The 24,407-nt window shown below is 37.8% G+C and overlaps 1 protein-coding gene across 7 annotated transcripts in view; it reads left to right on the forward strand.

The window, feature by feature from the left end:
• slc44a5 (solute carrier family 44 member 5) overlaps nt 1-24,407 on the forward strand; it is a 268,997-nt gene that overhangs the window by 163,237 nt on the left and 81,353 nt on the right. For 5 of the 7 annotated variants that reach the window (XM_008114106.3, XM_062978139.1, XM_062978141.1 and 2 more), the window contains exons 3-4: nt 9,027-9,100; nt 21,395-21,479. In XM_008114106.3, the coding sequence (XP_008112313.1) occupies nt 9,027-9,100; nt 21,395-21,479 (159 nt within the window). Of the gene's footprint in view, nt 1-9,026; nt 9,101-21,394; nt 21,480-24,407 lie in introns of those variants that run through there. The other 2 variants (XR_010005380.1, XM_008114110.3) reach the window with 2 other exon arrangements.

Below are 24,407 nucleotides of genomic sequence, written 5' to 3' on the forward strand. Positions count from 1 at the left end.
TCACTGCCCCGGAGTGTGGTTAAACCTCCTTCTTTGGAGGCTTTTAAACAGATGCGGAATGGCCATCTGTCAGGGATAATTTGATTGTGCTTTTCCTGCATGGCAGGAAGTAGGACTAAATGGTCCATGTGCTCTCTTCCAACGCTATGATTCTATGATTCAAATAAATAGCTTCCAAATCATAATCATAACTAGGGTTACAGACCTGAATTTCTTCACACTTATGCTTGTGCTTAGATTAAGGTAAGCATCCAATAAATGCTTAGGATAGTGGCTGGATATCAACAATATTTGCAACAATATGGTGGCACCTAACTCAGGAAATCACTATTTTACTTTGCTCTCCTTCTGCCCAGCTCTGTTTTACTGTTTCATTTGTCTTTTAGATACATGGTTTCAAAAAAAATATTCCTTTGTTTTCTTAAATAGTAGATGATAATATTCTTTATTAATTGTGTATAAATTAATCTTCTTTATGACTATGATAAAAAAGTTTTCTGCCTCCTGGATTCCTTCCTATTTATTGAATAATAAAATATACTGGCTTCCTTTTTAGTGCATGATTTGGAAAATAAGCACAACCTGAGTGTACTACCTGCATTATAATTTGGTTTTCTGGCACGTTTGCTGATAGATTTTGCCCTTAAAGCCAGGCAGAAAAATATTTCTTTAAAGTAGCAAATTGCATTCAACATATGCCATGAAGCCATAACAACAACATTATTAGAGTAGAGCTCTACATATAGACACCTTTCAATGGTCAAAGAATTATTAAAGTATCAGAATGTAAAATATGTGATTACCAAACGGATATGAGCTAACATCTTGTGATTTTGTTAGAATTTATATTGGCTCAGTATAAAGCTCTGAGGAGAAATGAATCTTCGTTTGGTGCACAAGGCTTATGCAGAACTCAGCCCCCTTATGTTAATCTTACTGCATGTGTTTAATATTTAATACTGCTAGCAGCTGAGAAGTGAATTCCTGGGCATAATCTACAGTAATTCAGTCAACTAAATGGAGCCACAGTACTGAGCATATATACTGATATTGAGACCCTTGGGCGCACAGGTGAAATTCATATTATTCATATTATATTCCAGGCAATTGCAGTATGTCAGAAAGAGTTTTTGGTTTATTTAAGTTGTTCAGAAATAATAAAAGAAAATGATAGAAACCCCCAAAAAGTTGCTTAGAGCATTAATGCCCTATCCTATCCTTTAAACAGATCTTAAAATTAGGTCATGAATTAAATGTATTCAGCAAGCAAAGCCAGCCTAGCTCTTTTGGAGACTCTTCAAAAGTTCCACAGTGAAAAAGAAAATAAAAAGAGGAAAAGATCCAAGCACAAGTTGGAGCCTTAAGCCTTTTGTCAACCTTTGTTCTTACTCTGCTAAAGTACAAAAAAATAGGCCACAGCAGGCATGCCTTGGAAGAACACATATGGAAGAGTGGCAAATTAAAACAAACAATAGAAGGGCCATAATGTTAGTGGTTTCTTAAAATAAAGTGTCATGGATCTGCAATGTTCAGTACTGTGAAGACATTGTATATTGAGATGTGGACGTAAATGAATTAATAAAGTGGTGATTGCATAAATGCCATAGTACTAAAGTAAACTCAAAATACATTTCAGTAGATTGATAATGGAAACAGAAGAGGTAGCAGAGAAGCAAACAACTCAAAGTGTAGAATGTCACAACACTTCTACCCATAATAATTACCAGGATTTTTGGATTTCTCTCATATTAGAATTCAAGCTTTTTAGCAGCTGGTGCATAATAGGAACATGAAAGAGAGACTGAGATTCAGTATCTCCTTACATGATCTGCTTAAGTGTGTCTTTCAGCATATTCGTGGTGAAGGGTCCTCTCCTGAACAAAATGAGCAGAGTTTGATATTAATTTAATAACAGTTTTTAATGTTATCACGTAAAAATGGAACTGCAAAATGGAACTGTAAAAATGGAAAAGAATTGCAAAAAGAGAGATTCTACATTTCATCAAACACTAAGGACCACATCCCATTAAGGGGGGGGCAGGGAATAATCTTATACGCATGGCGTTCAGTGGCCTTCCATTTCTAAAGGAAGCGGACAATTTAACAATAGTTATCACCCCACCTTAAAATTCAACAGCTTTGTCCCACCTTAAAATACAACTGTTCCCATCCTACCTTAAAATATCCATTTTAGCCATTTATGAGCAGAGAGATTGATTAGTCCCAACTTCACAATCTTCCAGTTTCAAAACACTTTAAAGACGAAATCCACCTCCCGCATCATTTGATTGGCTCCATGGGACTCCATGTTTACATTTTTGTGTGTGTCAGGAGCGACTTGAGAAACTGCTTCTGGTATGAGAGAATTGGCCATCTGCAAGGACGTTACCCAGGAGCGCCTGGGTTTTAATGTTTTACCGTCCTTGTGGGAGGCTTCTCTCATATCCCCGCATGGAGCTAGAGCTGATAGAGGGAGCTCATCCACCCTCTCCCCAGGTTGGATTCAAACCAGCAACCTTCAGGTCAGCAACCCAGCCGTCAAGTCAGCAGTCCTGCCAGCACAAGGGTATAACCCATTGTGCCATTGGGGGCTCCTATCTTTAAGGTGAATAGAAACAATTCTCCGGCTTCTTCCCCCCCCCCCCCCTTTGTGGGATGATGTCCCAGAAAACAGAAGTATTTTGAGAAGCACTTATACAGTACAAGGAGGTGATCTACAGAAGGGAGGGCAGATCTGAAAGTATTAGTAAATAAAAGCAAAGTCATGATTAATAAAAACATAGAAGTTTTGTGTAAAAATTATGTAGTGTTTTCAGAGAGAAAAGCATGTCTTTGTCTCATTACCACTTTTAACAAACATGCGATTTCCTTTAAAAAACAGGTAGCTGAGGACATACTTTGAATGAAAAGTATGCTGATTTGGTTCTGTCATACTTTTATTCACATTCAGCTTGTTATTCTGTGTACAGGTAATTGGGACTGTGATCCACTGAACTCAGAAAGTGTGCGTAGGAGTGATCTCTGTATCATTATTTCCTCAATATTTGTGCTTTTCTTGTATGCATTTAGATATCCCCCCTCCCTGGATTTCTAATATTGTGAATCTAGCAACTTAGGTTGGTAATTATAAGAAGAGAACCAAGAAGGTGTAGAATCTTTGTGAATATGATGTCCTCCTATGTGGAGCTCATAAAAGGAAGGTGTGAGTAATGTCCCACTGTCTCTGTCCACATGGAACAATATTTGATGAAGCTATTAACACAGCTGAAATTCCATTGTTATTGTCTATTGCATGTATGTGCACACAAAAGGGTAGGCAAACCAGGAAATATGTATACCCACTAAGAAATACCTACTTCTTGATATCTCACTTCTGACTCTTTGTGACCTCATGGACCAGCCCACGCCATACCTCCCTGTTGACCATCGTCACCCCCAGCTCCTTCAAGGTCAAGCCAATCACTTCAAGGATACCATCCATCCATCATGCCCTTGGGTGACCCCTCTTCCTTTTTCCTTCCATTTTCCCCATCATCATAATCTTCTCCAAGCTTTCCTGCCTTCTCATTATGTGGCCAAAGTACTTCATCCTTGCCTCTAATATTCTTCCCTCCAGTGAGCAGTCGGGCATTATTTCCTGGAGTATGGACTGGTTTGATCTTCTTGCAGTCCAAGGCACTCTCAGAATTTTCCTCCAACACACAGTTCAAAAGCATCTATCTTCCTTCATTCAGCCTTCCTTATGGTCCACCTCTCACATCCATAGGTTACTATGGTGAATACTATTGCTTTCACTATGTGAATCTTCGTTGCCAGTGTGATGTCTCTACTCTTCACTATTTTATCGAGATTGGTCATTACTCTCCTCCCAAGAAGTAAACGTCTTCTGATTTCCTGGCTGCAGTCTGCGTCTCGGGGCTAGAGTCAGATGTATTTGTATTTTATGTTATTGTATGTATTTCCTTTATTTTCTTTTACATGTTGTATATCTTATTAGTGTTCTGTTAAGGGAGAGTGTAAGTAGTAATCTAACATTTTCAGCATTTTCCCCAAAACAGCTGTTATTCAATACATAAGCTAGTGTCCAGCAACTTTCTGTCACGACCTATGTTGTATCCACTAATCCAAAAGATTTGTGACCTCTGAAATAAAACAGGAGAAAAAAATTAGTTGAGAATGACTTGTTTGAATGAAAAGGTAATTATATACTTAGAATGTCTTAGGCATAACTTGTGTTGTGCGTCTTATGTAAGTTTTTAAAAAACGCTTTTTTTAAAAAAAGAAGAGGAGAAATAGGTACTTCACTAAAATACTACAGTGTGCTAATTTTTACCTTGAACTTTTTGCTTGAGGCATCCTTTACTAAACACAGAACTGTAACACAGAACACAGAACAGTTTTGAAAGAGAAATACATTTGAGTTAGCATGGATCAAAACCTTGTGTTAGTTATTGGAAGGACTTAGTGATTTTGGTAATCTTAGAGAAAGGGACATCAACTTAGAATCATAGAGTTGGAAGATACCACATGGGCCATCCAATCCAACCTCATTCAACTTCATTTTGCCATGCAGGAACACACAATGAAAACACCCCTGACAGTTGGCCATTTAGCCTCCACTTAAAAACCTCCATAGAAGGAGACTCCACCACAGTCCGAGGTAGAATATTCCACTGGCAAACAGCTTGTACCATCAGGAAGTTCCTCCTAATGTTTGGGTGGAATTTCTTTTTCTTAAATTTGAAACCATTGCTTTGTGTACTAATCTCCAGAGCAGCAGAAAACAATCTTGGCCCCTCCTCAATGTGATTTCTAGTAGTGGCATTGCTGAAAGTCAAGTCAAGGGCACATATGAACCAAACTGGAGAAGATCAGTATTCCAAATCAGCACTCTAGGACCCTTCCAGACAGACCCTATATCCCAGGATCTGATCCCAGGTTTTCTGTTTATCCGAGATTATCTGGCAGTGCGAACTCATATAAACCAGTTTAAAGCAGAAAACCTGGGATCAGATCCTGGGATATAGGGCCTGTCTGGATGGTCTTTGCTCATCCATATAGAATAGTAGGTTTGTAGAGCTACCATTATGATAAAACAGGTACAGTGATCCAAAACCCACCCCTGAATAGAAAATTCCTCCTTCAGTTGAAATATTTTTAGATAAGTACACCTAAACAATAGCTCGAATGAATAAGGTTTATTCCAATATTTTCTTTTTTTAGAGACTGAAATTAATATTTTAAACCTTAATCTTTAAATATTTACAGTGCTTTGTTTCTGGCACTGTAAGCAAGGATACTTGGCTGCCAAGGCTCAATTTTAGTACCCAAATGTGCCAAGCTTCCATTCCAGTGTGTGTTTTGGTGTCAGATTCACATGATACCAGTTTTCATCAAAAGCAGCAACATTTTTTTCTGGAAGATCTCTTTGCAATCTGGCCCTATTTCAGTTGACACTCAGTTAAAGCCGGGCGCCATCTTTGCTCCCACAGTAGTTTACAATTGTCAATGCTGGAAGGCAAAGAAGTGGTGCTCAGGGAAATCACAATGATCACAATCCACCTTGAAGATTTGTCATAAAAATAGTTGGCCAAGCTGATCATGTTGTGTTCATATTACTGTGGAAGACTGCTTTAATATCTGTTTGTTCATTTGTTTAGGCTTATACAGTTATACTTAGGTTTAATCTTTTCTTCAGTTTTAATGAGTTCACAAAGTGGAAAACAAAACAAACACATGAAAAATATTAAGACAAAAGAAAATAGGTCAGAGGGTAGCTCTATAAAGTAGTTGAGTTGGAACAAATGCCATATTAATGAATGCATATCTAGATGTGAGACACTTCAGTGGATTGATTTACAGCTAAGAATTAAAGAATGCTAAAATCACTGACAATTTTTTGCATCACTTTTTCTGCTTTCTACATTTTCATTAGCTCTGCTTGCTCATTTGTTTTACCACTGGTTCTGATGTCACAATCATCCCTTCTTTTTCCCTTGCGGATTTACCTTGGTAGTGGTTTTCAGCTTGGTTGGTGAAGCTGAAGGAACTCTCTGTTCCTCCATCTATGCCATATTGAAGGATCATATTTCTCTCAGATATGGCAGTGACCAATGACTTCATCCATATGCATTTACCTCACCCAGAATTTATTACTTGATCAGTCACAGCTGGATCCTGTGAGTAGTGGCTCCTGTGAAAAGAAAAAGATGGGAGCAGGGAGGGAAAACGAAAACTCTTCTTGTGTGACTTGATTTGGAATGGCTATTCCAACTTTTTTCTTTATATACGGAAGCATTAATAGACAGCTATTTGAACTAGCAAAGCTAAGGTACCGGACTTCTCATATTACATTAGGAAACTCCAGTGGGCCCTTGGTATCTGCTGGCTTTGGTTACAAGACTCCTCATGGATTCCAAAATATGTGGATGATCAAGTCCTGTTATATACAATGGTGTCCTAATCCCATATATAAAATGGCAAAATTAAGGTTTGCTTTTTTAGAAAACATTTTTTACTATTTGCAAGCTGTGAATATCTGAATCAGTAAATGCAGAATCCATTGATATGGAGGAATGGCTGTAATTATATAGCAATTGAATTGACTATAGCTAGGTTTCAAAGAGACTACTGTATTTGCACATAACTACTATTTTGGCTAAAGAATCTAGTAGCTGCTATCAGAGCAAGAGACCGGGGCCCCTTCCACACAGCTGAATAAAATCCCACATTATCTGCTTTGAACTAGGATATATGGCAGTGTGGACTGAGATAACCCAGTTCAAAACAGATGTTGTGAGTTATTCTGCTTTGATATTCTGCGTTATATGGCTGTGTGGAAGGGCCCTGGAGTTGCCTGAGTATGGAACAACTACTCACTCATAAGGTATCTGAAGCTAATTTTGACCCCACTTCCCCAAATTATAGATTTAGTTATCATAAAAACTGAAGGTCTCCTGAGCCTCTTGTATATAATTTAGGAACCCCAATTTATACTTCAGGTTATCTAAGGGCCCTTCCACACAGCCATATAACCCAGAATATCAAGGCATATAATCCACAATACCTGCTTTGAACAGGGTTATTTGAGTCCACATTCCCATATAATACAGTTCAATGTGGATGTATACAGCTGTGTGGAAGGGGCCTAAAAAAACCTTTTTTTCTTTGATCAGAATGAAAGGAATGAATTGTCTCCATATTCCTCACAGTGAAAATTTTGGCTACGGTCCATTCTGTTCCAAGAATTGAGATGTGATTTGTCTGTTTGTTTATGCAGTCACTGGCCATCGGATGACTTCATTTTTTTTAAAAAAAAACATTATTCAAAGCATTATTATTGGGGACTGAGACAGAAAGTAAGAAAGGAAATGTCCAAAATGTCTTTGTCATTGCTTCTCTTAAGGCCTATTCTCATTTTCCGTAAATGTTCAATTCATATGCTTCTTCCAATAAATGTTTGCTTGAGCAGTCTGTTCATTGATTGCCATTTTTTATGTTCAGGTTAATTATTATATTGTTACAATACCAGCCTTCCCAACCAAACAGGCAGGACAGACTTTGTCATATTCTTGGATGATATATGACCAACAGAAAGTGGATTAAATAAGATTTCCCAAGGCTATTTTTAAAATATTTAGTTTAAAAATGTATCCTCCCTAGAATGATTTCTAGTTTGCTTCTTTTTCTAAAGAAGTCTGAAAACATTTATATCCTTGAAACATTCCAGCAAAGTAGCTCCAAAACATGAGATTGGTACTTTATGGCTTTGGACTTAAGTGTCTCCCCCAAAGTAAATTACCATATGTATAAAAAAAATAGTGATGGGAGTTCAGCCGTGGAGAGGTGGTGCTTTTGGTTTGCAAGCTTGAAGCATTATATTTCATAAACCCACCAAACTGTTAGACAGATTAAGGGTTTGAGCAGGGTAGAAATCAAGTGTACTGCTTTTAGCCTACATGGTCCTGCTTCTGCAGTTCTCTGGAGTAAGTTCTCATGTCTCACCTATACACAACCTTGACCAATGAGTTTTTGAATATGGATTTTCCAGGCTCTCTCTTTATATATATCTGGCCATTCCAATTTATAATTTTTGTCTTGAACTCAGTGGTAGGTGTCTGTACAGACCATCAACGGTTCTAATAGCACCTAATGAATAAAAAAATAAACTTTAGTAACAGCACCATTCCAGTCATACCAAATAAGATAGCTAGTTATCACAAGCAGAACATTCACTTTTTGTGTAATTTCGATCTTTTAGTGGAGGTTGAGTTGTGAACTTGCTTTTGAACTGTGATGTTGGAGGAAAATTCTGAGAGTGCCTTGGACTGTAAGAAGATCAAACGAGTCCATACTCCAGGAAATAGTGCCCGACTGCTCACTAGAGGGAAGGATATTAGAGGCAAAGATGAAGACAGGAAAGCTTGGAGAAGATAATGATGCTGGGGAAAAAGGAAGGAAAAAGGAAGAGGGGCCGATCAAAGGCAAGATGGATGGATGTTATCCTTAAAGTGACTGGCTTGACCTTGAAGGAGCTGGGGGTGGCCACGGCCGACAGGGAGCTCTGGCATGGGCTGGTCCATGAGGTCATGAAGGGTCGGAAGCAACTGAACGAATAAACAACAACAAGTTGTGATATGCTAAATTTCTGGTTTTACTCATAGCAAATGAGGTAGACTAACTATTCACCACACAAAGAAAACTTCCATTGATTGTGAAGGAAGCCAGATACCAAGAGTGTGCATTGGACTGGAATAATCTTAAATAATAAATGGTTCATGGGTTTCTGTGACAAATCCTTTGATACAGACTGTGTCCTTTTTGGAGCAAGCCTAACAAACTTTTGGCTAGCATATGTTTCATTTGCATTTGGAATTGTTATTTCATGCAGTGAAATTGTTGGCTTAACAAAAGCATTGAAAATGAAATTTGGGGAACCTATAATCTGCTAGGAAGTGATTTTTACTTTGTGTCTGTAGTATTGTTGGACATATTTATAACTATTTAATATGCTCTTCTGTCTTTAGGCATTGTACTGATATTCTATGCTGTGTCATCTTTGTTGTGGTCATCCTGGGTTATATTGCTTTAGGAATTGTGGGTAAGTAAATACATTTACAATTGAGGCTTATCTTTCTCATTTGGAGAGTAACTCCTTACATACTTGTTGTTTTAAGCCAAAATAACATTTCAATACAAGGTAATTAGATTCACTTGATGTATTTCTCAGAAACAAAGCATGAGCTACCTGCAGACATAAGTTGCCTATTCTAATTATAAGGAATGAAATCAAAATGATGTGTAGATTGATTTTTAAAGACAAACATAGAATGCAGGTGGAATCACCATGGTTCAATAGTTTTGTACTCTGTTACTGTAATTGTAAAAGCTGTAATTGGAACAGAAATTTCTGGCAATTATCATTAGGTGGACAAAAAAGCAAGAAAACGTTTCCCTTTCTTTAAAAGGTAAAAGGCGTTTCACCATTATTTATAACTCTAGCAAGAAGATCTATGCAAATAAATAATGGAACAGCACAACAGATTCATTAATTGGGACATGAAATGTCAGCATTAAAGAAACTGCCATATATACTCATGTATAAATCAATCTGTTGAATTAGTTTAAAGCAGGTTTTGGGCCAAAGTTATGAATTTCTGCATTGTAAGTCAAAGGTAAAATGTTGGGGCATGTAATATACAAATCTTTTCCTCCCTTTTAAAAATGCATAAAGAGAATATACATAGGAGGAGCTAAAGAGAAAGATAATAAAAGGTAAAGGTTTCCCCTGATGTTATGTCCAGTCATGTCTGACTCTGGGGGTTGGTACTCATCTCCATTTCTAAGCTGAAGAGCCGGCGTTGTCCATAGACACCTCCAAGGTCATGTGGCCGGCATGACTGCATGGAGCGCCGTTACCTTCCCGCCGGAGCGGTACCTATTGATCTACTCACATTGGCATGTTTTCAAACTGCTACGTTGGCAGGAGCTGGAGCTAACAGTGGCCGCTCTCGCCGCTCCCGGGGCGTGAACCTGGGACCTTTCAGTCTGCAAGTTCAGCAGCTCAGTGCTTTAACACACTTCACCACCGGGGTTCTAAGAGAAAAATAAGATCTGTTTATTTGAGGGGTCACAATTGAAATGTGAGTAAATTGCATTGCTTATCTTCAAGTGTTTCTATCTATACAAATCAATATAAATGAAGGAAAATCAAGAGTACATTGTGATCAAAGGGATGAAGAAGAGCATGGAAAGCAATCTACTTCAATTGGTAGGCAATGACAAGAGGTAGTAGTGAGGAGCTCCCACCCCATTTCTCCTGCCTTGCCCAAACCAGAGACAGAAAAGCAGGCCCCTCCCCTCCATCCCTCCCTCACCTTGTTTTTGGCATAAGCAGCATTAATCAACAATATGGAAGAGTCTGAAGAATGAAACTACCTTTAGTATTTTGTAATACATAACCTTATATATCATTTTTTCTGATTCTGCATTTCACTTCTTTTATTATGGATGTTAAAAATGATAAGATAATTTTACTGCTGAGAAAAATAAAAAGATATACAACATAGGCCTCTAGGCCTCTTTCTAGACTGCTGGACCCATGTAATTTTAATGTATCCTGCCACCCCTGCCCACTGGTGTATTGGTCTTGGTGTGGACTACCAGACAAAATGTCTAAATCCTATGTCTGGTGGAAGTGTTTACTTGAAGCAAATGAAGTATTTGACTGTTAGGATACAATGGCCTTCAACTGAACTGTTGCATGAACATGTTCTACGAAGAGAAAATAAATGCATCTTTGTTATCCTACTCTTCACCTCAAAAATGGGTAATAAAGAAGTTTTGACGCTAATTTCCATAACTTTCATGTAGGATCATATTGCCTCTAGAAATGGGCACATGTTTTAGATCTTAAGCCATGCCATAGATATGTCTTTTCTGAAACTACACAAATACAGAGTAGTCCTGAAGTCCAATGCCTATCTATATCTTTGTAAATTCATGGGATTCCCCTGTTAGCTTATCTGTCTGGTGGCTATTTTCTCTGAGTTTTCGACACCCATTCAGTGAAAATGAACCATTGGTACATCCTTTCTCACATAATAACACAACTCTAGTCCAAAAAAACAGTGATGGAGATTTGGTCCAATCTTTTCTGGAAGAACACAATATGGTTAGAGATCTCCCCTTAATCAATGTAGTATGTTTATCCGTTTCCACAAGTTTGCCATTGTATCTACAGTCGAATCATGGACCCCATTTGCATTGCCATTTAATGCAATTTGAAGCTGTATTATATAGCCAATGTAAAGTCACACAATTCAGTTCAATGCAGTTGAGTCTACACTAACTATATATATAATGCAGCTTCAAACTACATTATATGGCAGTGTAGATGGGGCCAAGGTATTTTATTCAGGAGCTGGAACAAGAAACCAAAGCAGCATCAGGAAGAGTATAGGAATAGGTCAGTCATTTAGTATACTTCTGACTACAATACATTTTCTGTATCCACATAGGATTCATTCTTGGACTTGACATGGATACACGAAATAGCAAGCAATAATGGACCCTATTGAAATGAATGACTTCTGGTCCAAGAATACTATAGTGTCATGCTGAAGGACCTAGAAAATGCCTAGAGGGACACATTTTTGTTAGACATGGATAATGAAACTGCAGATTTCAGTCCTGCAAATATGGTGGTCCCAGACTTTCAGAAAGTAGTATAGTGAATCTTTCACCAAAAGTACAATCTTTTTGGTAAAGCCACAAGATTCCGAAGCCTCAAATGTTAGAGAATTTTAAGTCCATCCCTATGAAAATACTTTTACAGCCAGTGGAAATATTTCATCACACTTTGTGATCAGCTTTGGAGTATAAAATTTGAACAGCAGGACAACAGAGTTTGGTAACAGCAACTGATAGGAGAAAACTAGTTCCCTGAGATAGGATTTTTTTAAAAGAAAGCTTTTTTCATTGGCTCATCAAAACTTTTCTCTCAAAACATTTTTTCTCCCTTTTGTTGCAAGTTTCTCATTCTAAATAATGGGTTTATCAGAAAACATTTTAAAAAGGAAGCTGAAATAAAAAAAGCCCAATAGACAGTTGATAGCTTGTGAATGTGTAGTATTCTTATTGTTCTGTTCTTTCTCGCAGCACCACACAAATATTGCTTAGACTTTTGGGTTGGATTACATGACAGGTTTCTTTGCAAGGTTCCCCAAACCATGTACTGTATGAAAGCGGTATTAGATTAATGGAGATAATGACTGAATGCTTTGCCATTGCATATTTCCCCTCAGGCTTTGGTCACAGAAAATAGGCCAGCTTTGCCTTTGCAGAAAATATGCATACATGCACTACATTGTACATGACCCAACTGTAAAGGGGGGATGCTGGATTAAATTTCTGAGCAAATGCTAAAAAAAACAAACCCTTGTTTCAGCTCAAATCTGTGTGGCTATATTTCCCATTCCCATTGATGATCTCTTTCTCTTTCTCCCTCATTCTCTCTCGTTGCGCACACACAGAGAACAGCATTCAGTGTTCATATGCAGGTTAATTCTTTTACTACCCTCCTCATGTTTCACACTTTCCTTTGCTTTATTTTCAAATGAAAGATGAGATCAGCCTTGGATAGACTCCAGGCACTTGTTCTGTTCAAAATGCACGAGAGTCAGTAAAGTTCATATAAAGGGAAAATAGAGTATAAATCAATTCACAGTCATGAGCTGTGCCTTAAGCATCTCATGACCCAATAGGATCTGTTTGTTTCTGTCCTTTGGCTCTTTATAGAAGAAAGAAGGATTTTCTTGTCTATGAATGTATATAATGAGGTATCATTCGGCATTTGGCTGGATGCAGAAACCTCAAAGTTTATAGCCATTACCTCTAAGGTATAGAATTTTTGATTGATTGAAGAAAAATGCTGTTCAAAAACATCAGTATCCTGAGTAACATTGGATTTGTCCAATTCAAGAAGAGATTCAAAAATTCAAGAATATTAGGCTTTTGCTGTCTTTCTCAAGCCAAGAAGTGTGTATGTGTTAGTGTGACTATCAAATCATCTTCCATGCTCAAAGTTATTGATTTATGCTAACTGTCTTTCTTTGTGGTGCTTCAGCCATGATTGGCTCTTGAATTATTGTGAGCCACAGAAATATTTATTACAAGAGTCATTCTTTCACACACACACACACCCCCTATTAATACAGTACAAGATATTTATGTTTTGTGTTTTCTGGCTGATCTTTTTAATTGCCAGAATCAGAAATCTAGCATAGTTTTGCCCGAGTGAGAAATGGATAAGAGCACACTAGTTATATTTCATAAAATGATCCCAAGGGATGAATGACTGTAATAACTCAGAAGGGGGAAAAAATCAAGTCTCTTGATAGAAAGCTATACTAATGTCATAATAAAATCCCAGGGGAAGATCTGCACAGTTTCAACTCTGAATTTTTTTAAAGTAATAGTTTGTCAGATATAGATCTGTTTTGAATACAATATTATTTGAAATATAGTTTCACAGAAACTTTACCTACTTATAAGAAGCATAAAGAAAGGGACTGGGGAGGATGTAGACTAGCCCATCCAGACATTAGCTAAAATTCTAGTTCTAATTTAATTGTCATAACTGCTTATGAAGACAAAGTATTTATTTTTTTAAAATGTTTTTATTAAATATTTTCTCAGTAATATAATAAAAAGAAAAGGGTGGGCAGGACTGGGGAAGGTAAAAAGGGTAGCAGGAAAGTGGAAGGAAAATAGGGGGGGGGAGGGAACAGCAAAAAGGGGAGGGTATTTGGTTAAATTCCAATCTTCTACATCATGGTGTTAAATTCTGAAATGACCATTAGTTTCTTATATTCACTTCTTCCTCCTTTCTGTAATCCAAAGGGTGTTATCCCTTGCCTTCATAAGTTCCTTTTAACATCTTCATTTTTTTCTTGTTCCATTTATTTAATCAATGGTGACCAGTCCGTATCATTTTTGGTGTTGCTTTGTTGATAGGTTAATTGTTGAGTTAGTTGGTCCATACTCAGAATTTTCATCATCTTAATTAGTCATTCCTTTATTGTTGGGATTTCTGTAGTTCTCCAGTGTCAAGCGTATACTGTTCTGGCCACTGTTGTCAAATAATTCAAGAGAATATATTTATTTTTATCTGGTTTTGTATTTATCATTCCTAGTAGGAAGTATTTCAGTTTAAATTGTAAGTTTACCTCCAAAGTCTTTTGAATTGCTTCATAAATTTCTCTCTTTTTTCACCTTTCTACAACTCCACCACATGTAGAAGAAGGTACCTCTTTCCTTTTCACATTTCCAGCAATTTGCATTTACATGTTTGTAATATTTCGATAATTTGTCATAGCTGCTTATGAAGATAAATCAGTGAAGTTAAACATTACTGGGAACAAAACTTGCTTGTTTCTTGATAGGCAATTGTCTGAGATTGCAAAAATTATTTTTTATTAAAAAATAAATTTTGTAAGCTCATACAGAAGATTGGCAGGCAATGTTCCATTCCATATGATCCACATCTTCATAAGGACCTGGGCTTCTGAGTACCATGATGTAATGGGATGACTTTGTCTTGTTATACAGGGTGTTTGAAGTATAATTACATCAAAACTAGGGAGTTCTGTTTCAAACACCCTGTATATTGACCACCTATATGCATCTCTGTGCCTTAGAAACATGTATTGTATTTACCAAACTCAATAGGAGTGCTTCACATGAGCTTTGCCTGTGTTTCTGTTGTTTTAAAAAGCAGAAAAAACTTAATTTGAGCATTTCTTCTATATTATATAAGAATTTGGAGGCTCACATCTTCAGCTTTAATATTCTCCTGGATATTTTCCGGATTCTGTTTGTGGAGTCTCTCTGTTGCAGTTAATGCCCGTCTATGCTCAGAGACATAATGGAGGATTAAACCACTGGGACAAGAGACCATCTGTGAAGTAGTAAACAGAATTTTTCTTGTGAATGTTTATACAACAACTACCCATATGTATAAATTCAGGATCATGTTTCCTATTATCTGCTTCATTGCATTGGTAAATTAGTGGTGTTAAAAAGCCATAAGCACAATTTGGCAGGCTTGTGTTTTTACATATTAAAATGCTTAATTTTTTATCTTTAAGGGAGAACAAAAATGCCGTTATGGACCCAACAAACACTTAACAGAATGCTTTTAGCTCTGATTGTCAGATGGTTTGCAGTCTGTTTTGAAGGATGCCCTTCTATCCCATCTTTTGTCTTTGATGGGGACGATTTCAGTTCAGTTGGCAACAACTTACTTGACCCCAGACAAAAAAGGAAAGTAAAATGAGATGATACCTGACAAATGTGTTAAAAAGACAGATGCTTGTGATTTCTAGAGCCAGTCTTGGGTGGTTATTCAAGCATGTTAGCAAGAAATGTTTGCATAACTTGATGGTTCAAAATGTAGATGCTTCACAGGTTTTTGAACACACATCACATCTATGTTACATTGAATGCTGACTCCTTAGGATTCTCAGATATTTATGATTGGCTCTAGGAAGTTTTCACCAAGCATCTGTCAAGTTATATGAAGACTTGCAGCTAAGATTTTGGCAGGCAATTAGACTAACTATGCTGAAGACCGTATGAAAAGATAGTTGAAGCTATACCTGCAAGAGAGTTATTAGCATAATTGTCTCTGAAACTCAGTTTTGGTTCTTTCAGGATTAATAATTATCTATTGTACAAAGAATGTGCTTTTATGCTATGAATTACTACAACAATAATTTCTGTTTTAAATTAGAAATATTCTATCTTATATACTAAAGTTCAAGTATAATATTTAAACCTTAAGCTTAGGAATAAAACGTTTTGATTATTTGTTTCTAGTGAAAATGCAGTGAGCATATCTTATGTCACATACATTTCAATTTCTGAGCACTAATCTCAGTCATTGCTTCCCATTGTTTTTTTACTTTTTCAAGCAACTCTTCAATTATTCACATTTGAATTGATCACCTCATTTGGATAATGCAGAACAATGTCACCAATGTTTCCCCATTACAGTTCTTCTTTTCTGAGAGCCTATAAATAACTTTCAGGGGGGTTTTGATTAAATATTTTGACTTATGAGCAAAACTGAACGCATGGAGTTGTGTTCTGTTTTGTAAACAGTGACACTGCATTCATCTGAATGGCTGGAGAGGAAGTCAGAATATTTGATGAATTAGAAATTTGGATACATCACTACCTTTTAAAATGGAGAAATGCAGTGATGATTTATTTGTCTGATGAAGTAACTGTATATCATTCTGAATATTCTTAGACTGACAAAACTGCCAATTCCTTAACAGTACATGGTTTCTAATGTGGAAACAACACAGCCTCTAAGAAATATGACTGACATATATAGTTAACTATTCAACTAAGGAAGCCCTAATTCACAAATGTATTATTGAGATGGAAATAACCTCTAACCAGCACTATAAGTATACTTTCACTATGAGGAATGGTTTGTTTGAAAGTTGTTGTGTGCCTTCAAGTCACTTTCTTCAAGAGGTTTCTTGGCAAGATTTGTTCAGACAGGGTTTGCCATTTTCTTCCTCCCAGGCCGAGAGACTGTAGCTTGCCAAAGGCCACCCAGTAGTTTTCTTTGGCCAAGTGTGGATTCAAATTCTGTTCAGTGTTCAAAACACTACACTACTCTGACTCTTATGTTTGACATACTGCCACATATAAATCATACTCAATCTCAAAAGAAATTATGGCATTAGAAGGATTGTGTGCTTAAAATTTGCAGCTATTCCAAGATTAATGCTCTTTTCATACATGGTTTTAAATGGTGGACAAAAAAACCCCAGGACCTGAGAACATGTCCTCACATTGACCTGTGGGTCCCAGGATTTTCCCCACCATCCTCACAGGCTTCCTCTGTATCAGAACAAGATGGAGGACGAATGGGGGTATCTGGTGGAAGGTTTTGTTTTTCAAAATCACTCCATTATGCGCTGGACCATAGATGCGCATATGTAAATATCTTAATATCTTAATATAAATACAAACAGATTCATATGTGCACACATGAGGTTCAACACATAACAGAGGATTTTTTTAAAGCTTCCATTGGATTTTTTTCTTCCCCCATTGTTTACTCCAGCTTTGTTTAATATTATCAGTTTTATTATGCTATATTTTAACTGTGTTGATTGGGCTTGTCCCCAAGTGAGTCCCTTCGGGGAGATGGAGGCGGGATAAAAAAAAGTTATATTATAAAGTTTAAAATAAAGAGTTTCAGAGTTCCAATTGCTCTCCTTTCATGCTTCCTTTAAATCAGCTGTGTCCATTTCACAGTACAATCAGCTGATTTAAAAAAGTAGACATGTACTGGGGCAATTTCCACAGGGGAGTGGAAAGGAAATCACATGTTTTTTTTTTGTGAGTGCAGGGATATACAGTGATGCTAATATGACGCTTTCTGGCCATAATCGGGATAGAAGGGGACCTTTTTACCCTGTGTTTTTCATTCATTGCAGCGAATTAGCAATTACCATTAGCATCACTGTGATGACTCATGGGCCTTGTAGTCCTGTTCCTAGTACTATTGTGGCAGACGAAGAGGAAAACATGGGGTTTTCGCCGGTTCAGCAAGAGCCGGAGTCTCTTCACCTGCAGGATGTTGATGTTTGCCCTCAAGAATTCAGCCAAACAGGCCTTGGGCAGAACTCCCCCCCCCCCCCCCCGTTTCCCAGAAAAGAATCTTATTCCAGAGAAAGGGGAAGCAGAGAAGCTCAACGGAGGAGTTTACGCATTGCTGCCAGAAATCAAGCTGATTAGGCTTGCTTCCCTTGGGAAATTCTAAGGAGTCACACATCTGGACAGAGTTGGGTTTCGCTTCTCGTTCTCTAGGGAAAGAGTTCTGTTGGCGGGAAAACGAGACCCAATATAGGTGGTTGGCGCGAAAAATTCTTTGCGGAGTCAATTGATCAGCTTGAGGAGAGAGATCGTGTGTGGACTTCGTAATCCCAGTTCCTTGCTTCCCGGATCTAGCTTCAAGCCTTGCCTTGTCTCACGGTTTTACCACGGACTCTGTTCATGCTTCATGTTCATCTTGCCTCCAGTCACGGATCTAGTCAAGAATCAAGTTTATTTCCAGCCTTGTTGTCAAGCTTCATTGGACTTTAAAGACTCTGTTATTTCCCCACACTATTGCTTGGCAAAGTGTGTGTTTCGGTCAAGTGGATTAAAACTTTGAACTCTAATATCTTATATTGGACAATACATTTCTGGACTATATTTGACCTCATCTGAAAGGTCTGCTTCTGAACTATATTCTTCACTTGTTTTTATTGATTTTATATATTTCTTTAATAAAGATATTAGATAGAGACTGGCCTCTGTGTAAGGTTATTGGTGCTCTGCAGCCAGGGTCCTGACAATCATGTAGCCACCTCACCTCCTTTTAACTCAGGAAATCCCGTGTTTTAGGTGCTGTGTAGATGGGCCCTTATTTTGCTGAAAACTTAATTCAAAGTGTAAAAGTCCTTTGCACTTAAGCCAGCAGGAGGAAAGCAGAATAAATGGGAATGTTGATTTTCCCAGTAAGCTCTAGCAAAAGCAAAAATTTGGTGATGTTTTCTAGTTTGTGTATTCTTCCTCATTAATAACTTTTGCCATTTTGCTGATGTTGACTGGCTCTATGCATTCTGATTTTCATCTTTGAAATATTGAAGGGTATGCTGTTCACTGTCTTCTCTCATCGAAAATATGTTCACATGCAACAATAAGCCACAATTATTATTCTTGAGCTGGTACATATTGCCTTATCACTCCCAGTTTACTGCTCCTGGTAGCAGAAAAGTCTTCAGTAAGGAGAAACAACAACAACAACAACAAAAAGATATAGCATTATATCGAAGCTGGCTTTCCTGTTTTATCATTGTCCTAACAAGGCTCTAGAGCAGGCATGGGCAAACTTCGGCCCTTCAGGTCTTTTGGACTTCAACTCCCACAATTCCTAACAGCCGGAGTTTGAAGCTGGTTTACTATTCTGGTTGCATTGGAGACCAACAAACCAACAGTTGGGTTTGTACATAGTGTTAACCCAAAAACTTCTTTCTTATTGCATTGTGAACAATAATGTATATTATCATTTATTGTATTGTTCAATGTGTTATGATTTGTTGTTCTATTTATATTCTGTTATATTGTATTGTTCTGGGCATGGCCCCATGTAAGCCACCCCAAGTCTCCGTTGGGGAGATGGTGGCGGGGTATAAATAAAGTTTATTATTATTATTATTATTATTATTATTATTATTATTATTATTATCTAGATAGATATGAACTGCTTGTATGTGAAAATGTGTCTAAATTGGCTGTAAGTCAGTTTCTGAGTATGGATGTGAGCTTGAATGTTACAAATCCAAATCCTGCACTACTCACTATTCAAGTGTTCCTCAAAAAGATTATATGTTCCTGCCGTGTGTGTTTTATATGAGAAAACGTGTGTGGGGGGAAGCATTGTAAACTGTTAACCATAGCGCATCTTTTTCATGATATTGTCTAATGCTCTTGAAATATGGACATTAATTGGGTTGTTTTTAAAAAAAATCCCAATTAGTAAGCAGATCTTGTTGGCAGCAGTAGCTGCTTCTAAATTATCTGTACAATACAGGTGTTAGGTTTTGCATGTGACTACTTTAAATATCATATGACAAGATTTATGCCTTCTGGTGTCTGCATTAGAAGGAAGAATAACAATCTTAAGGGAGGTGGAGAAATTTTTTGTCATGTAGAAAAACTTGAAAAACAATAACTTCAGGAATATCAAAGGTTGCTATAATGACTACACTTCGGTGTACATATGCAAGATATTAAAGAAGTGTATTAACTATTGTCAAAACTAATGATATTTTTATGGATCAGATCGAAGAGAACATTAAAGGATAATGAAAATCCCTTTTGTCAAAAAGAAATAAACAGAGGAATATCTTTTTATAAATGTGACATCTCCCCCATGCTCAAGTAGTTAAGACCAGAAAGGAAGAAAAGAAGGAAGATCATGCATCATGTTTTAGGTCAATTTTTTTTTTAGTATGCATGTTTGTTTTATAGTATACAATATGACAGTAGTTTTACTGATATCCTCCAAAACTCATATAACATTGTTCTTGCACAACCAATGTGCTGATAGACTTAAATACTCTTTCAGGAATCCAGAAATACACCTTAATATATGTAATAATAAGACTGTATCTTATACCCTCTTCCCTCAAAAGCTTACCAATTTACCTTTTGGTGTTGTGTTTGAAGAAGTTGCTCATTCTTTTCTTAAAGTGATTACTTTTAATCCACCAAAAGTTAATGACGTTGGCTACCATTTCAAAACTAAGTTTTTTTAAAAAAATTCTTAATTGTGATAAAACTTCACAAGTTGATGCAACAATTAAGCAAAGATGGGAAATAACCCACAAATTGTGCAAAACAATGTTTGTCTAGTGAAAAACAGTGGCCAGCTTTCTTTACAAGGATCTGACCATCTACAACATGGAATTGGTTTGATACTACTTTAACTGTCATTGATCCATTCTATAGAATCGTAACATTTGCAGTTTGTTGTAACACCAGAGCTCTCTGACAGAAGAGGGTAAATGTCTCACAAAATTATAAAAATTCCACAGGACATGGAAGTTAAATGTGGTTTCATGCTGCTAAAATTCTGGAGTGTGAATACAGTTCATGTTACAGTTGATGACTTCCTAAGAGGCCTTTGTGTCTTTGTGTGCTGTCACTCTAATGTCAAGAGGGTTGCTGTAGCAATGACTTTGGAGAAGATGTTGGTCTCAAGTGTTTCTAATTTAAACACCACAAAATCAGGATGAGTGTGAGGATGTAGCAATTATACAGGAGCAAGTTCAAACTGATTTGCATAAAGCGGATGTTGAAAAGTACATTTTAAATAGCTGCTGCAATTCACTGTACAGTAGGAAGCTCAGAAGTATGAGCGAAGGTGGCTTGGTTTGTTTGTCTTGGTTCAATACCACTCTGTGGCATGATGCCAGCAAAGCTTTTGTAATGCTTCCCTCTGCTCATTTTAATAACGGTTATTTTCTAAGTGCATTACCTCATTATCTGGCTACAAGCCAGATGTACCCTTTCCGAGAGGAGAAATGCCAGACATGTTTTACTTCCTATCTATTCATCTGTGCTTGTTTCTTTTTTAAAAATCTACTGTTTAAGAAAAATCAATAGTTTTCAGAAGCTCTCAAGGGAGGTTAAAACAGTACTTGACAGGCGATGTATTTTAATGACTTGAAAACTTTAATTTCAAGCAAAGCCTCTGTATGGCAAAACTCAATTATCAAATAGTATATAATTTCTCTCTCTCTCTTGAATGTTTCTGCAGCTTGGGTACATGGTGACCCCAGAAAAGTGGCTTATCCAACTGACAGCTATGGGCAGTTCTGTGGTCAAAAGGACACACCTAATGAGTAAGTACTGAGGCAGTTGTCATGACTTCATTTTTCGTGAAACATGTCTGAGAAATGAAGTACAGCCAGCCTTCCACATTAGTGAGCTTAACATTTGAGGGCATTATTATGCATTTATTTGAATAATGGCTTCTCTAAGAATCTCTCAATCCCCAGAGTAACGCTATAGTAAACATCTGACAGAAGTTGACCCTAGAGTTACCATGGAAGACCTAGAAGTTCCTAGAAGGTTATCTCAGGGCTGTTCCAGACAGGGCTAAATCATGGTTCCTCCTGGGATTTAGTCCCCACATCTCCCCTGCACTTTACTTGTGAAGAGGCTACGTGCCCTCCCAGGTCAAAATACATGTTGGGAGATGGGGGGGGGGGAGGATTTATCCCCTCCCAACCTCCTGACACATCATTTGGATGCACCAGAAGCTGTCTTCAGGGGGCCTGCACATACCGCCAGAACCTCTGGTAAATTTAGGTGGTAAAATGGGGGCTGGGGGAGGAGGATGAGGTGCCATCTCACTCCTTTGGGCTCTTAGAGCCCAAAGAACCATGATGGCAATGGGAATTGACCCCCAGGATCATGGAACACAGTCCTGGGAGTCAATCCCCACAAGCCCACACCTGGAAAGATCCAGACCTTACATTAAGTTCCAGATCTTTCCAGGTGACAAATTAATCTGGAGTAAACTGGGAAATCCCAGCACCCTTCCAGATAGGCCCTATACCCCAGGATCTCATCCCAGGTTTCTGTTTATCCTAGTTTATCTGACAGTGCGGACTCATATAATTCAGTTTAAAGCAGAATGGGATCAGATAAATCTGGGATCAATTTCTAGAATATAGGGTCTCTCTGGAAGGGCCCCCAGTTTACTCTGGATTAATTAGAGTTTGGATGCTTCAGGTAAACCCGTAACCCATCGCGAGCTATGGGCCTCTGTGGAAGGGCTCCCAGGTTAAAATTCTTAATTCATGTTTTCCGCATTTTCACAGTGTCCTGTCTCCCTAAGCCCCACAAAAATGGAAAACCGATGTAGTAGTCAGACATGACTGGATTTAACGTCAGGGGAAACCTTTACCTTTTTTTACACCTAAAATATTCTACAGCAGTCAGGATTTTGTAGCCAGGATTTTGATTCGGGGGTGGGGGTGGGGGGGTGGGGGGTGAGTCTGAGTGAGAGCAGATCTACCCTAGCAAATCTTTTGTATCGTTATCCTAATACCCTCATGCATATGGGATATATTGAGCATGGTGATCAGATCATGATATGAATAAGCATAACAGTTTAAATAATAAATGTTATTTATTTACTTTCATTAACAAAATGTTTAGAATACTTTTTGACTTATTTTTTACTTTACAGCAACAGTCTTCTTTTCTTCTCTCCCGCCATTTTGTCAATTACTTTTTCTGGTTTGATAGTGATGTCCCGATGGATGGAAAAATATTTTTTTTTGTGTCAGGAGCAACCTGAGTTGCTTCTGGTGTGAGAGAATTGGCCGTCTGCAAGGACGTTGCCCAGGGGATGCCCAGATGTTTTGATGTTTTTACCATCCTTGTGGGAGGCTTCTCTCATGTCCCCACATGGAGCTGGAGCTGATAGAGGGAGCTCATCCGCGCTCTCCCCGGTTGGGATTCGAACCTGGCAGCCTTCAGGTCAGCAACCCAACCTTCAAGTCACAAGGCTTTTTTTGTGACAAAAAAACCTACTATTGGTCAATAAATTTCCTTTTGACTGTGTTAGCTACTCTACCAATAACGACATGCAGTGTGGAAAGATAATTTTCAACCATGAAGAGAATGAAAATTGTATCTAGAAGTTTAATGACAGACCAGAGACTTAGTGGATGGAAATCATTGCTAGTCCACTAAGTCTCTGGTCTGTCATTAAACTTCTAGATACAATTTTCATTCTCTTCATGGTTGAAAATTATCTTTCCGCACTGCATGTCGTTATTGGTAGAGTAGCTAACACAGTCAAAATGAAATTTATTGACCAATAGTAGGTTTTGTCACACAGATCCAATACTTTAAGTACCTCAGTATCGAAAAGGAAAGAGACTGCGCCGAGGGCCTAGGCCTGGACAAAGACGGCGCCTTGCCACGTACCACTAAGACGTTCTTGCGGACAACCCTGAGAATTTGGGGGGGGGGGGGGCTGAAGCCCCTCAAACCCCCCCCCCCCCCCCCCCGGCTACATGCCTGATAGCAGTGGTTCTGTGGTTCCCAAACTATGTTCCACGGAGCCCTAAGGGCTCCGTGTGCACTTCCCATGGTGTCTATGGCTGCTCCAGGAAAATAAAATAAATAAAAATGGAATGAAATTATAGAATACAAAAATAAATCAAAATAAGAAAAATAGAAAATACATTCTGAACACAAATTTTCCAAGCTGAATTTGCCACTGTGCAAAAAAGGTGCAACCACGGGTGTCTTATTAAACCTTTATATTTTATTTTATGTTGTGTCTTAATTTATACCTGCTTTTGCACTACAGTGCGCTCTAGTTCTGTTGTAACACACATTGGTTTGATTATTGAACTTTGGAAGAATTTTTATGTATGGCCAAATTTTGACAATATCATGTGTATTGGTGATAGTTGAGAATGATTTGAGATATTACAGTAGATTTCAAAGCCTTTAAAATACGGTTTCATTGCATTGACATTGTGCAATAGTTTAGATATCTCTTTACTTTACATTCTCTTACTAAGTATTCATCCTCTTCCTCCCTCTGTATCACTACTCCTAAACACCATTAACTTGTAAGACATAGAGTAGGCCTAAGGGGACCCATCATAGAAATTTATTCTAAAAAGGGCTCTGTGAGTCAAAAAGGTTGGGAACAACTGTTTTATAGTATTCACTTTCTTTGAAGGCTTGGACAACCTAACAATGCAAACCTGTATGTCTGCTGAGATTTCCCACTGAATTCA

The sequence above is a fragment of the Anolis carolinensis genome, chromosome 4 (assembly GCF_035594765.1).
Source record: "Anolis carolinensis isolate JA03-04 chromosome 4, rAnoCar3.1.pri, whole genome shotgun sequence".
Lineage (NCBI taxonomy): Eukaryota > Metazoa > Chordata > Lepidosauria > Squamata > Dactyloidae > Anolis > Anolis carolinensis.